This window comes from Aulonocara sp. 'chitande type north' Nkhata Bay, linkage group LG11, assembly GCF_057382095.1.
Source record: "Aulonocara sp. 'chitande type north' Nkhata Bay isolate Kocher_YH1m ecotype deep benthic linkage group LG11, A_spYH_male_GT1.1, whole genome shotgun sequence".
Classification (NCBI taxonomy): Eukaryota; Metazoa; Chordata; class Actinopteri; order Cichliformes; family Cichlidae; genus Aulonocara; species Aulonocara sp. 'chitande type north' Nkhata Bay.
The window spans coordinates 33,277,158-33,292,202 of NC_141354.1; the positions used below are offsets into that span (position 1 = coordinate 33,277,158).

At 39.3% G+C, this 15,045-nt stretch overlaps 1 protein-coding gene across 4 annotated transcripts; it reads right to left on the reverse strand.

The window, feature by feature from the left end:
* Positions 1 to 1,273: 1,273 nt before the first annotated feature.
* Positions 1,274 to 11,572, reverse strand: LOC147319544 (uncharacterized). Of its 4 annotated transcripts, none has more exons than XM_086310049.1 (7): positions 11,218 to 11,572; positions 9,821 to 9,917; positions 7,662 to 7,756; positions 6,579 to 7,373; positions 5,825 to 6,022; positions 5,212 to 5,422; positions 1,274 to 2,829 (listed from the first exon to the last, which is right to left on the reverse strand). In XM_086310049.1, exons 4-7 carry the CDS (start codon positions 7,282 to 7,284, stop codon positions 2,577 to 2,579), a joined length of 1,368 nt encoding a protein of 455 aa, XP_086166175.1. In that variant the 5' UTR covers positions 7,285 to 7,373; positions 7,662 to 7,756; positions 9,821 to 9,917; positions 11,218 to 11,572; the 3' UTR covers positions 1,274 to 2,576. The 4 variants fall into 4 exon arrangements, with proteins under 4 accessions (XP_086166175.1, XP_086166176.1, XP_086166177.1 ...); XM_086310050.1 differs by lacking the exon at positions 11,218 to 11,572 and adding an exon at positions 10,745 to 11,132; XM_086310051.1 differs by lacking the exon at positions 7,662 to 7,756.
* Positions 11,573 to 15,045: the final 3,473 nt, after the last annotated feature.

Consider the following 15,045-nt stretch of genomic DNA (forward strand, 5'->3'; position numbering starts at 1 on the left):
GTGGCCTAAAATTAACTGCAAAACACTTGCAGCTAGCATAGGATTTTAATTTATCTATATACCTGTGCAGCTGGTTGGAGGCTATTGGAGAAAGGCATTTAAAGTCATCACAGAGCGGTGCCAGTGGCCTCACATGGTGACCTGCCAGGCAAACTGCTTGTTGCCACAGGCAGTGTAACAACTGAGCCTTTGCTATGGCAACAGTCTCCTCCAACAAAAGGGCAAAGACCTGTGGCGCTTTCAGCTGGTGCAGGATTTAGAGAGTGTACAAACGGATACACATGGCTCGATGCACTCAGTTTTCAGCAGTGATGAATACACACAAAACTGTTGAAACACAGCAAATATTTTTTTTATTACTTTTTTATGTTACTGCATGGTTTGGATTACTTGCTATGAGAAAGTTGTGACCTTAAGTCTGACCTTAATTTCAACACCAAACTCTTTTTTGGCCAACTGTGATTATTTCTGAAGCCCTAAAATACTTGGTATCCAAGACATGGTGAGTCATGAGTTTGTGAACTCAGCTGAAAATGTGCTAAACATGGATAGCACTAATAAGAAACTGTAGCAACCAAGAACAACAACTTATTAGTGGCACTACACTGCAGCATATGAATAAGGAAAAGACCTCATGCACTGCAGCTTACTGCACTTAACAAGTAGACATCCCCCCCAGCATATCATCTGAGTGTCCACATGAATTTATGCAACAATGTAGTTAAGAAATATGGACAAAGCAACAGGAAAAAAAAAAACACTGCAGTGCATTGAAGCGTTCCTGTTCCTGAATAACGAGTCTGTTTTGAAAATAAAGGAATAGAAAGTGTAGATACTTGTGTCAAAATTTTGGGAGTAAAAGTAAAAAGTAAATACTCAAGTAAAAATACCTGAAAATTCTACTTAAGCCCAATTACAAAGTATTTTTACTTGTATTTGTTACTTTGTACTTCGTCTCTAACTTTGTCTTACTCATTTCATATTTAAACTACTGCAGTCTTCTACATTTGACTTATGAGAAAGACTTTTGTCAGATAACTGCATCTGTGTGTGTAATTTATACTCATGTCTGGCAAATACCTAAATAAGACCGCTTTGTGTGTAATTGGATCTTTAAAACACGTGTGTAAGCATGTAAGGATGTGTTAAGGAAGGTGATGCTTCTCATTGTTGAGGCCAATTAAAGGAGAACCAAATCATGTCTTGTTTCAAGCATCTACTCACTCAAGTCTGACATTTAAAGAACAAAATAAATTTTTTATTGTTTTTGAAGTATTTTTTGTTCATACAACAACTGGGCAAGCTTGTGTGAACAGCAGGACAGATCATCGCTATCACTGTCTCATCCATCCTGGAGATGATCAAACAGCACTACATCCACAGCGTTTCCAGCATCATGTAGGACACCTTCAGTGGTTCCCGCTGAGTTTTTTCACTCTTACCGTCAGAGAGGAGATATAAAAGCTGCCCCCAAACAAAAACTTTTATGTTTCTCATGGCTAGGTGCTTGATTTTATACTTGCAAAAAAAGAAAAAGAGGATTCAATCAAACAATACAATTCTTCAGAAAAAAGGGCTTGTATTAGAAAAAAAACCAAAATAAAAAATATAAAAGTTCACACAACTTGTAAAAATTGTTTAACAAACACACATGCTTGGATCGACCATTCAAAAATAAGCACTGAATTAACATTAACAATCTGTAGCATTTCAGTGGAGCTACAAAGAAGCAGCTTCTTGCCTTTTCAATTCAGTTTGCTTGCTACTCAGTTTTGATGCTAATGGTTTGGGTTTGTTTTGTACTTCTGTTATTTGCTTTCATTCTTTGTGCCAGAAACAAATAGATTATAATAACAGTGACTTCAGTTTTTCCAGTTCATTAAAAAAAAAAAAAAAAAAAAAAAAAAATCAGCCAGAGCAAAATCAATATGCAAACAGATCTATCATTTCTCCCTGTTTAAGAAAAAAGAAAACTACCTTAAATGACCGTAAACGCAAAAACAAAATTAAATTTAAGGAAACTGATCTACAATTCATGTAAATCTAGAAAGATTATAATCCTCTACAAAGATCTACAACACAGCTCATGTAAATTCACCTCCTCATGCACTGGAAAAAGCTTTCTGATTAGGCCAACAGTTCAATAACTCCTCTGCAGTAATGTGGCTTTTTTGTTGGCTTTGAAATATACATCTCAAGACTTTCCAGACTGCTCACATTTAGGGTCCTGCCTGTTAAGGGTGGTTTAAAGCTCACATGTCACATCCACTATCGCGCACTGGTGTTGCTTCGGCCGGTTGTGCAAATCTAGATTTTTGTAACATGTAACACTGCGTTGTGCTGCTGTGGCTGCCGCTGGGTTACAGACATCAGTGTATGATTGTATGATCGTGTCAGAATTCAGATTATAGTGAGCGTGATGTTGCAATAGTTTGAAAACATAAGACTTTGTGGGAAAAAGAAAAAAATCTCTGCAGTGTCTCAGAGTCTGGTTGACGTCAGATGACAGTGTTGTCTGAATGTCAGTGTCTATCATTCAGCTTCATTTGGCAACCTGCGGCTTAACCGCGGTGTCTTTACTCCCCTTCCCAAACACAATCACATTCTTGAAAAAGGTTTCTTTGTCGCATTGTGGTGATGATGTTGATCCTGTTCTCGGACAGCTCCTGCAGCTCTCTGATCAGCTCCTGCAAAGACGGACTCGGCCAGGGGTGGTCGTTGCGGTCACTTTTGAGAATGTACGAGCGCTCCACGATCAGCTCCAGCTGCTCGAGGTGTTTGAGATTGCTGAGGAGCAGGAGGTCACTTTTTGGTTCCTCAAGGAAATATCTAGAAAAAGGGCAAAAAATATATGTTTTAGACTCCTGATAGGAAGATCTGGTGCTGGGGCAACTGGAAACCCAGAAAGAAAAAAGAAAAATTTGATGACTCTTTCCAGCAGATTAATGTTTGGGTTGTATTCAGGGGCGGAGCGTGGGGGTGGCTTACGGGGCTTAAGCCCGGGTTGTTTTGTCAGAAGCCCGGGGTATTTTGGAGTGTAATTTTTTCATAGTTAGATGCCTGGCTGACAACTGTATAAAACAAAAAGTACACACAATATTCGAAGCACATAGTGCACACTGTGGGAATTTACGACTGTGCGTGAATCCCCCCCTGATATTGGTATGATCCGAGCTCAGGCACTAAGCGACTGAGCGAGGGGGCGGGGGGAGCTGCTGCCCGTGAGTGCGCTGTTGGAGAGACGGAGCCAGCCATACTAAGGAGAGCTTAAGTTTGAGCAGGTACCAAAGCAAATCATTCGTACTGTACAAATAATGTAAATATGACGGTGCATCACGAAAGATTGATATCAAACTGATCACTTGACCAATATTATTTTACTTGCTCTTCAAGTGAATCAACAAATGGCGAAATGAAAAGCCGAACAAATGCTATTTTTTTAAGAGAGTCTTAGCTTATGTGTGTTTATTTCATATTTTCAGTTCTTACCCTCCCCGACTAAATCGGTTTCAGTTATGTACTGAAATATAAGAATGGACATTAGAGGCTTCTTTCAAAGAAAAAACTCAGGTAAATGTTATTTTATATATTATGCTTTGTATGTTGTTCAGTATATTTCTATGCAAAACAAGAGGGATTTCAGTACACAGCAGGATATTCACATTTGTAACCAGATATTTACACTTTAGGGAGAAAACATAAAACATTTTTACTGTACAACATCAATTTAGAGTAAACTTTTGTTTTAGATAAATATTGAAATATATTTTGAATTAGTTAAATGTCAGAATAAAGAGAGACAGAGCTGTCTATTTTTTATCACTTTCATCATATTAAGGAGTACATGTACACTAAGTTTATTGTTAATTAATAAGAAAACTGCAGACGATTCCATTCTGAGCTGAAGAAGCTTCTGATAGGTTAGTAGAGTCCATGTGAGTAAATTGGTGGCACAGCTGTGGATGCATATAAGGCAAAACACAGAGCCTGTTTCTTTGACATGGGAACATCAAGAGATGTCAACCAAAACACCAGGAAAAGAATCGTGGAGCTCCATAAGTGTGGCTCAGTATGAATACAATTTGGTGCCATTTGCAATTAAAAAACACAGACAGTTTCTCTCTTTACTCTTAAAGTTAACAAATATGTTTTTATATTTATCAATCTAAAAAAATAAACATTTAGTCTGATTTGATGTTACAATTAAAAAAGTGTTTGTGTTTTGATCTGAAGAGTATGTAAATATCTGGTTTCAACTGTATATTTGATGATTGTCAGCAAAAAGAGGGAGAGAGAGGAGCAGAGATTGAGATGGAGAATGAGGACAGAACAGAGATGAACAAGAGCAGGTGAGACACACATGTTAGTCAAATGGTTGCTTACTAAAAGTATCACTGTATCATAGGTCCTCATGTATCTCGTACCTAGTGTTTCTTTTTAGGTTTGCTATTTTTCAAATTCTATATTTATTAAGTTCTGCAGGCTTGTTTGCACAACAAAGCTAAATAATTATATAAACTTTTCTCAATCTAAATATTGTACTTTGGTAGAATTAAATAAATAAGTGTAGTGCAGGTCTATGATGATTTTTAGTGCTACTATCATCTAGTTCTGATTGTGGTTATGTCTTGGTTAAGTCCTCAGTAATCCTGCTTTTGAACTGTTGTAGTCCTGTTTTAATTCCGGATCAGTTCTGGGTCTGGTTGAATTGGGGTTTAGTCCTCATGTCTTGATACAGCCCCGACTTCGTTCTGTCTTGCTGCTCAATTAAAAAACTAGTTTAAGGTGTCCTGCATGTGTGATATATATATTTCCCTATATGAAGTCATTCTTTTTTGAACAAAACTCAAAACAGAGCCTATTAATCTTTCAGTCATTTCTACACCCCCCCCCCCCCCCCCTCAAAAAAAAAAAAAAAAAATCCCACATGCACACTACCCTTTAGGGCTAAGCCCCGGGTGTTTCAAATGTCTGGCTCCTCCTCTGGTTGTATTTAAGAAAATGCTGCAACATAGTTTAAAGTTCTAGTGCCTTTGTTAAATAAATGAAGCAAGTTTAAGCCACCAACATTTTTTTTTTTTTTTTTAATTGTCAGTCAGTACTGCATGAAGGTAATCGATTAAATGTAATCTGTAATAATTTCACTGAGCAATGTTATCTATCTACAATAACAATAAATACTAAATAGAAAATAAAAATCTGCCATCTCACCGTATCCTGAGAGTCTTGAGCTGAGGAAATAGTGAGGGAAGCTTTTTGCAGAGACTGCCGGAGAAGCGGTTCTGATGCATGTCGAGGTGCTCAAGTTTCTTGACTTTCTTCACGATGAAGCATAAATCCTTGAGTGATATGATCACTCTCAGCACCAGCCTGGTCACACGGGGTGGAAAAATGGTTGTATAGAAAGCAAGAGGATTCCCACCTAGACAGACAGAAATCAGAAGAGTTACAGGAGGCAGTTTTGGCCTAAAGCTTGATCTTTTGCTTTTTCTTTTTTTTAAATTTTATTTGCTTCTTACTTTTACAAACAGGAAGAAGGAACAGGCAACACATGGGACAAACAAAGTTTTCATCCCCCGTTTTCTGATCGAGAAAATTTCTCCTACTAACTAAGGATGTATACAGCATCAGAGTATTCACTAAAATGCTGGCAGGCAACCTTTACACAAATACTAATACCTGCTTTTTAAAATTAAAATAATGAGTACTATTTGTAGTGACTTATGTGGCTAGTCTGTGTTACTGCTTTATTTTGTATATCAGGTCAAATTTGCGAAACTAAACTAAAAAAACCAAAAACACATTGAACAATGGTGACACTCACCAATGATTTCCAGTGATTCTAGCTGATACAGATAACTCAGCCAGGACTCTAGACGACATTTGACGCCAATTTTTAGGTACCTATAGCGAACAGTCAGTGACTTCAGTGAGGTCAGTCCCCTCAGCGCGTTCTCAGACAGCATGGTTTCTGGGTAATTCACCAACTCCAGAGAAGTCAGTGCTGGGCCACCGTACGCTTCTATAGGACCAAATAATGGGAGCAAGTTAGTCAAACGTTTGCTAATAATTTGGCACAGTGGCTGATCTAACTGTCCCACCACTACAGGCTTAGGTAGTAAGTAAAACTCTGAATGGTGACTGATCAGTAAAGGACATCTTTAGTTAAGTTTATTAAGACCCTCATTAGTTGCAGCATCATAGCAGCTATTCTTCCTCGTGTCACATGTGATCCAGCAACTCTTAGCAAGTTGACTCCTTTAGGAAAAAACTATGATAAACAGTATCATTCACTCTGTACTCAGTAATGTCTTTTATGCTGCAAGTTAGATACATTGCTAATAAATGTATGAAATTACTGAAAGCTGTCTGATTTTTTGACCCGCTGAGTCACAAAATACATTTGATCCAGTTACACAGCAGCTGTAAATGTTGTTTGGGAAGCAATTTAGCAGGTAAACCCACATGTAAAGTGTGATTTTCTTTTGATAAATGCTATTTTAATATTTCAGGTGAAAAAAAAATGTATACTGGTTCTGATGCAGGGTTATAAAATGCTGTAAAGACACTAGACTTACCTGGGTCTTCTGGGTCTGGGGGATAAAAGTAGTCGTCGGGCAGTGGCACTGGGTTCTCTGTAATCTCCCAGGATAAGTGTTTCAGCTTCTTTAGGTTCAATAGCAAGTTATGGAAGGCCTTAGATGGCACTGGTGCCACCACCTGCAGCTTTGCTTCAGCCTGCTGGTGAAACAGCAAATATTCCAGATTGAACAAGCGTGACACGCTGTTTACGAACTCAGCAGTGCTTGGCAGCTGGATGTTACACACACTCAGGTGAGTCAGCCGCTCTGCTAGCTGCCCAGTCTGACACTGCTGTAGCATTGGCTCGCTCCATGTGGCGTTTCGTATCCCGAGAGTCTTCAGGTTGGGGAAATCAGGCAGGTTGTCCACATTTTTCTTCTTGTAATGCTGCTGTGCCTCCATGCAGACAATAGTGGTGAGCCGTGGGAGGGACTTCACAAGGTGTTTCCAGTCTTTGGGCCTCAAACGTTGCACTGCAACATGGGTCACCCTGCGATACTTTAGTGTGTCCCAGAATCCAGCGGTGTAGCGTGGAAAGTTGGATAGGACCACCATGTGGTTCCGCCATAGGCATGGGTGGTCAATCAGCTTTTTGAGGACTTTGCAGCAGCAGCGTACCCTGTGCTTTTCCTGTGTGCTCAGGTAGCTGAACACCATGACCCAAACTTCGGGTGGCAGATGTGATAGCCACTTGACCCTCATGTTGACTTGTTGGAAGCCTCAGCTCCAGGCCTGTTTAACGCTCCTTTGGCCTAAAACCCTGCCTTCAAGTTTTCGAAGGCAGGCTGCACCTGAAAAGTTAAGAACAATAACACTTTTACCATCCAGACTAAAATAATACAAAGAAGATACACAGAACTCGCTTAAGCCATCTCTCAAATAAGTTTATTTTTGGCCAGTTACTCAAGAAAGTCTCTTGATGCATGCTCAGCCGAACAAGGTCTGTTCAGTGGAGAAACATTTCTCCACTGAACAGAATCAACTTTTTGGTATTTCCTTACCTGGCTGTAGTCGAAGGACTATTTTAACACATCTCTTTAGTGGATATATATAGTTCAAAAATAATTGTGATTTCTTACCTGGTAGAAACTCCTGGGAAAAATAAATTTGGTCTTATGCCTTCAAAAAACACATCCCCATGATCCAAAAGGCCAGAGGCAGAAGCTTTTCCAGCCTGCACGCTCAGAGTCAAATGAAAATGAATGAGTATCTCTGGTCTGTGACTCTTAAAAAGCTTGCTGGTACTTGATTAACATACGACTCCATGATGTAATAATACCTGCACATCCTGTTTATCTACAGGTTACTATCTACATGTGACCTTAGTAATCAGCCTCTTGTATTGTCCCCGAGTCTTGATTTTGTCACTAATCCTTTGTGTAGCGACAGACTCCTTGATCACCCAGATTTAAACCACACCTCAGTGATTGATTGGCTGAAGCCCCACAAAAGAGTTAATGTCTGAATATCTAAACCCGTCAGCCATTTTCTTACAGACAAAGCAGCCAGAAATTTTTCTAGGCAATGAAAGACAGATGTTCATTTGAGAACACAAATGCTCATTACAGTCAGATCAGAAAAGAGTGATTAATCTGCCAGCTCCTGGAAAAAAGTCTGTCCAAGGATGTCCAGCAGTGGTAATGGGTCTGAGACAACCTCTGACATGACCTGATTACTCAAACATTATTGGCAGTTCTTGTGTGAAAGAACTGTTAAAATAAAATACCTTGAAGGATGTAAACAACTACAAAAAGACATGACTGGACTACAACAAGATACAAAATGTGTCCAGTTCTCTCTGTGATCACATTTGCAGTGATGTGTATAAGTGTTGGCAAACAAATGTTGCTCATCTATGCAGCACATCTTGAGCACTCCACTGATTATGAAGTGGAGAAAGAAAGTTTATTTACAGTCCATGTAAAGTACTCAGCCTGTACTCTATTACTTACGTATTAGGAGGCTAAATCTTAACATCTAACAAAACTTTATAACACTCAAAAGTCAGAAGCCAAAAAGCTGAGACTATTTAGTCCTATCATATCCATCCATTTTGTTCAGTCTGTAGATGGTTTCTGCAAGCTGATAATTATAGTGCATGTCAGCTCAAACAACATTTTTTATTCTGCAGTTTGTGTATAAATATATTTCATGTCTTCAGAGGAACCCAAGTGATGATGACTTTAACGCTCATTCAGTGTGTTTCCTTCCATAATAACACAAAGAGGTCTAACAGAATAAACAACCATGTTTTCCTACTGAAACTGATCCAAAGCATGTAAGTAACGATCTGCTGATACTTTGAAACAAAGGTGGTGAGAGAGAAATGATCACTTATTTATCTACAGTTTACAGTCTTTTCATCTCATGGCCGGGTGGGTCGACTCTCCAACGACTATCCAACGACTCTCATAAAAGCCCAACAACTCTCGATAGCTCGAGTCCCCACAAGGCGGTTAATGGCTGGGTATCTATAGCAGCCAGTTGTTTTCACACATGCAAAGAAACCACCAGCTTTTCTAGACATTAAAAGACAGATGTGCTTATTAGAATAAAAAAGTTAATCAAAGTCAGACCAGAAAACTGTGTTTGATCTGCCGGCTCCCTACAATAAAGTCTGTCCAAATATGTCCAGTGGTGAGAATGAGGCACAGCTTCGAACATAAAATGACTGAACCATCATTTCCAAGAGTTCTGGTAGAAGTGTAAACACATTCACACTTTTCCCCCACTATTTCATTTTGCTATTCATCTCTGTGGTTTTGCTACAGCATGAACACTGTAGTCAGAAAGAATTTGCATCCATAATTCTTGCTAAACTATTGTATGTAAAAAAAAAAAAAAAAAAAAAAAAAATTTTACACTGAGTTGTACCAAAAGTTATGGCTCATCATTTTAGCTAATTGCTCATCAAACTGAAAATATTCTTAAAAAATAAAGTACACTGGCAAACTGCAGATACAGATAAGAGACATCTTACAATTCTTTATCCTAGAAGTTGTAACATCACAAATTGCGGTGTAATCGCACCTAAAACATGAGACTGTAACAGATCAGCCTAAATAAAGTAAAATAATTAAATAACTGGAAATTTGTTTGCGGTTTAGCTCATTCTGTCCTGAATTTAAACATTAGCAGAGTTAAATGCATGCACGCTGCAGGCTTTCTACTGTTACAAGTAAACATGCTATCAGTTATTCATCATCAGTTTATAATATTAAACTGTTATCAGACTTACATTGTAGATGCTCCTTTGAGAGGTCTTGACCGTTATTTCTTGATCAGCTGATCAAAGTGCTTTCTTGGCAGTTATGAGGGAAATGATCGGTCAACTCCTGGGAGGGACAAGGAAAGAGATTTAGTTCAATTGTATTTATGTAGTGCCAAATCACAACATCAGTTGCCTCTATGCTATGATAAAAGGCGAAGACCCTACAATAATACTGAGAAAAGTCCAACAATCAGATGAGCAAGCACTTTGGTGACAGTGAGAAGGAAACATTCATTTAAACAGGAAGAAATCTCCTGAAGAACCAGGCTCAGGGAGTGGGAGCCATCTGCAGACACTGGGTTAGGGAAGCTGATTGTTTTTAAATTTCATACTTTTCTTTTTTAGCAATGCTATGCCAATGCTAATGATATATGTAAATAATGAATAATAAGGGCCAGGCGACGGGCGAGCCGTAAACACAGCAATATCAAACATAGTCATTGCAAGCAGAAAATAAAAACAAAAGAAAAAAGGGCAACTAATTTGGTATATGTAATCCCAGATCAAGTAGAGGAAAAGCGTTGGATCACAGGCAGTACTTTGTTGCAGCGCCTCTGACTTTCATAAAAAGCCAACCTGAAATCTTTAATTGGAACGTCTCATGACTAATCATTGAATGTCACTTTAATCCACAGTTGCTTTGGACTGCAAGTCTATGTCCTTGTGTTTAGGTGTTACTGCTGGTTATTTCTTATCCGTGTATTTCAGCCAACCAATTTCATATAATTCTGTCACAAACACTCTCCTTTCTGCCCATGTTTTATTTTTAAAAGCATGCTAATTTGAATTTTCTGCCTACCTTTTGGCTTTTTGTTTCTCCCTTCTATACAGTTATCTGCTCCACCTTAATGTGTCTAACCTGCATCTGTATTTAAGGTTTGTTTTACGTACCTTAGTTTCCTTCCAGATGTGTTCGCAGTGTTCTTTTAGTACTCCTCCCATGACAGTCTTCTAGTGTTTTTGCCTCTGCTTGCTTCATATTTCTCTGTTTGTGTGGTTGCATTGATTACCTTTGTCCCAACTCCTTTTTTATCACAAAGAATTTGAACCTTAATCTCATCAATGGAGTTGCACATTTGGGTCTTATCAGTTGTTACACTGCTGAAAGGTCCTCTAGTGTTTTGCAAGGAGCACTAAAAAGACACTTTAGAAATGTCTACCATTGCATTTTGGGGTAGCCTGTTTGTTAAGGGTCACTAGTCAGGCAGGACTCAAACAGTTCAGTGCGTTTATTTATTTACAGTAAATAACAGTTTTAACAGGAGATCAACCCCAGCAAAAGTCCTGGGCTTCCACACAACAGGGTTATTCCACAAATCCACATGGATCCAAAGATTCTCTCCCAAGAACACAAAACAGCTCACCGCTCTCCCGCAAAGGTCCCTCGTAGACAAGGAAACAGCAGGTAAGCTGCTTTTTTTTTTTTTTTGTCCCAACTTACAGGCAAACCGCACAATCCCAGTGGTGAAGGAGCCAGACTTCACTAACTGGTTAAAACTCAACAATCCAACAAAGACTGCAGCGCTGCCACTATCTTAAGTGGTAGCACAAACAAGGACATCGGGAACAGGTGTGTGACTCCTCCAGGTGTGTAAGCCAGAGGGCGGGAACCAGAAGAAAGTCCCACTTCTGAACCAAAACCAACCCATGCACTCACACACTCGATAAAGGAGAGACATTAAAAACTGCATATAACTCCTGTACATCGCACATGTTGGCGAGGTGATTGTTAGGATGAAAAGCAAACTATGTTGAATCAAAGAGAGCAACAATGCTAGCTCTCTTTGAGCACAATATGCAGACTTTAGCTCAAGGGTGGGGAACTCCAGGCCTCGAGGGCCGGTGTCCTGCAGGGTTTCGATCTCACCTTGGGTCAACACACCTGAATCAAATGATTAGTTCGTTACCAGCCCTCTGGAGAACGTCAAGACATGGTGAGGAGGTAATTTAGTCATTTAAATCAGCTGTGTTGGATCAATGGACACCACAGAGCAAAGAAAGCAGAACCAAAAACAGCTTGTTGTGCAGTCACTGGGGCACCCGTCAGCCTCCCGTTAAAGACCACAGACAAACCCACAATGTGGATAAACAAACAACCAGTAAATGCTGCTGGCCTCTCAGCTTGAAAAGCTCAGCATTTTGTTACCAGGATGCAGACACGCTGGTGAACATGACAGAAGCTGTAGATTCTAATAGCTTCTTTCAGAAGATGAGGCTACAAAATGGCAGTAATTTACAGGATGGATGCCAACAGGAGATATTTTATGGGACCAAAGCTCTCGCCTAATGCTGTCTGAGCTGTAAGAAGAGAGATCACTTTCTCTTTGATAGAGTTGAATAGGTTTTTTTTGTAAGAGTTCACTAGACTAGCACTGCTTCCTTGCTTGCCCTAACTGAATGCCACTGATGTGTTTTCATGCACGCCACACATTAAATACAATAAACACACATTTTCCCCCAAACTTTTCATAATTAACATTTGTGCTTCCCCCCAGCCTCCCACATCTGGACTCAATCTGCCACTACAGATGAGCTTTACACTTCGCAGCTCAGAGATTCTCTCTGTTTCTCTCTGGATTTTATCTGTCAATCCCCATATTCCCTCTCCGCAGCAGCTCTCACCTTTACTCCTCATCTTTTGCTTCACAAAGAAATATCCGGACCACAACTCGATGCATCACTATAACCGGTCCTCAGAGGGTGAATTTACTTTTGCCAGAAGCAATTTTTCTGGCCCTGACCTGAGGGCATCTACCTGCAGGATCACATTTAGGACACGATTCAGAGTGGTAACAGAGTCATCTGTGAATGAGACAAGTCATCAGCCGGGTTTAATAAAACTAATGAAATGAGAATCTGAAGCGCTGAATGAACAAACTGTGTTGTGTCGAGGATTTTTTGGCAGTGCACACAGAGAGAGTGAGTGTGCAAAACATTTTTGGCTGTAACGCTGCATCTACTGCCACACGTGAGGTCATTTTTGAAAGAGCTTGCCAACAAAATCGGTGCAAAAATAATTTTTCTCTGCAGAGTTGCAATGGGATCGCAACAAGAATATTACTATAAGTAACACAACATTAAGTTGAATACATTAGGAAAGGTGAAGCAAAAGTGTCACCCCCAGAAACAGCCTTACTGATGGGATGTTTACACAACACTTAAAGTTACTGTGCAGTGTGAATGAACTGCAAATGTGATGCTTTTTCCCAAGTCAAAGCAAAAAAAGTGAAAAACCAGTACAATCCCTTCCCTTGTTTCTGTTTGAGAAATGTGTGATCTACCAAATTTTATCACCTTAGCTGAAAATATTGGTGTCACTCCCATTTCTTCTGTCCTTTACTTAACAAACCAAGCAGAAATAAATGAGGCATAAGCCACCTTTTCAACTGCTGCTACTAATTCCTAATAGCTTTTCCATTTTAAAGGTGTATTTATTTAAAAAGGGTTAAAATGGGTTTTCAGCAAGGCTGTTTTTGAAGAAGTGAAGAACTCTTCTGAGTCCTCCCAGTTTCACTTTAGTCAGAACACCAGTCAAGCAGAGATTGACACTGCTAATTTTCAAAGGTCATAACTGGGCCAGGGATGGCTTCTCTTAGCCTCATCCTGAACCTTCCCCTCTGCTTGTACATTTAGGGCACACGACTGGCATTTACTCTGCAGAGAGAGAACACATTAACACACATGTTCCTGCCCACATGACCTCTGGGAAGACATAAGTGTGGTTTTAGCATGTGGACCTGTGAGAAAAAGTGCATTAAGGGTATATAATACCAATACCTCCATTATCACCACTGAACTGCATACTTCAATTCAGCATGTCACTGCAACTATAACATGTTTTATCTTGTAATACTAGGGATACCATGAAGTAGTATTAACCTTCACTGTCAGCTATTTAGTAGCAATTGTTGCTGTTTTTGTAACTGTGAATTTTACAAGTTTGCTCTTTGTCTTTTCAAAGTTCTATTTATGACTCAGAAAAATGGAGCTGTTACCGGCTGGAGCGACGAGCATAAACAGATTATAAGAAAGAGGATATTGTAAAATATAGCTGACAAAACACGTTTTTGTTGCAGCCAAATCTCTAATAAACAATCCTGAACTGTGTAATACTTGTATGTCCATCAGATGATGTTCACAAGGCCAAAAAGTGGCTTTAAAATGGTGAATAAAGTTAAAAACACCATTAATGACTCCATTACTCAACAGATCAGAATTTGTTAAATACGTTTCAACATATTCAAATTCTACAAAACCTGAAAGATTACTTTTATTTAATCGTACTCATGTGTGGCAAGCAAACAGGAAGTCAGCCAGATTCTGAATAAGTACTCAACAAACTCATGGCAATCATACAACTCTATGCGCTAACCTCATTTATATTGATAAATAAGGAGGAGAAAGCTAAGAGTAAGATGAGCACGCAAAAATATATTTGTAAAGTCAGCACTATTTTCTCAGACTGCATACTAAAAGGTCTTGTCACTAAAAGGCCAATGTTTGAGCTCATGTGTCAAGTTAAAAGGCCCTTGTGTAAAACCCTCAACCACTTCTTTCCATCTCGTTGTCAGGCATTTTTGGTATGCATCAGCAATATGCAAATTGGTCCGTTTTTGTATCCTCGTTGGCAGGCAGCCGGCCTGTTTTAGGCTGGTTTCTGATGTGGAAACCAGTCAAGGACAGCAGGTTTTAGAGTAAGACTTTGTACTGGATGGCTGCCAATTTTAAATCAAAGGGAAATTAATCATGACTATTAACTCTAAATAGAGCTTCAGTTTAATATTCCATTGTGCTGTTATATAATATATCACGTATATGCTGATAAAAATGTTCACGTGCACTTTTTATTAGTTTGCTGAACTAACCAAGCATGTTGATGCTCCAGGCTAAATATTTAGTATGCTAAATCTAGATCAAAGTTAGCCACCCTGCTGAGGTGTCCTTCCAAGATGCCATGCAGAAGGCAAAACATCAAGACTTTAATGCTCTTGCAGTTTAAGTACTTAGCAGGTGTGTTCCTGGGAAGTCTTTGAGTAATGACTGCTATCCAACCTGCAATTAATCAAGGGGCCTCAAGTGAAATTTCCGCAGACCACCAGAGGGTCTACTTAGAGTGCAGACATACTTTTCATCAGATTTTAACCACTGCCTGCAGCAACATCATGCCTGTATTTGTCTTAAAAACAATAAAA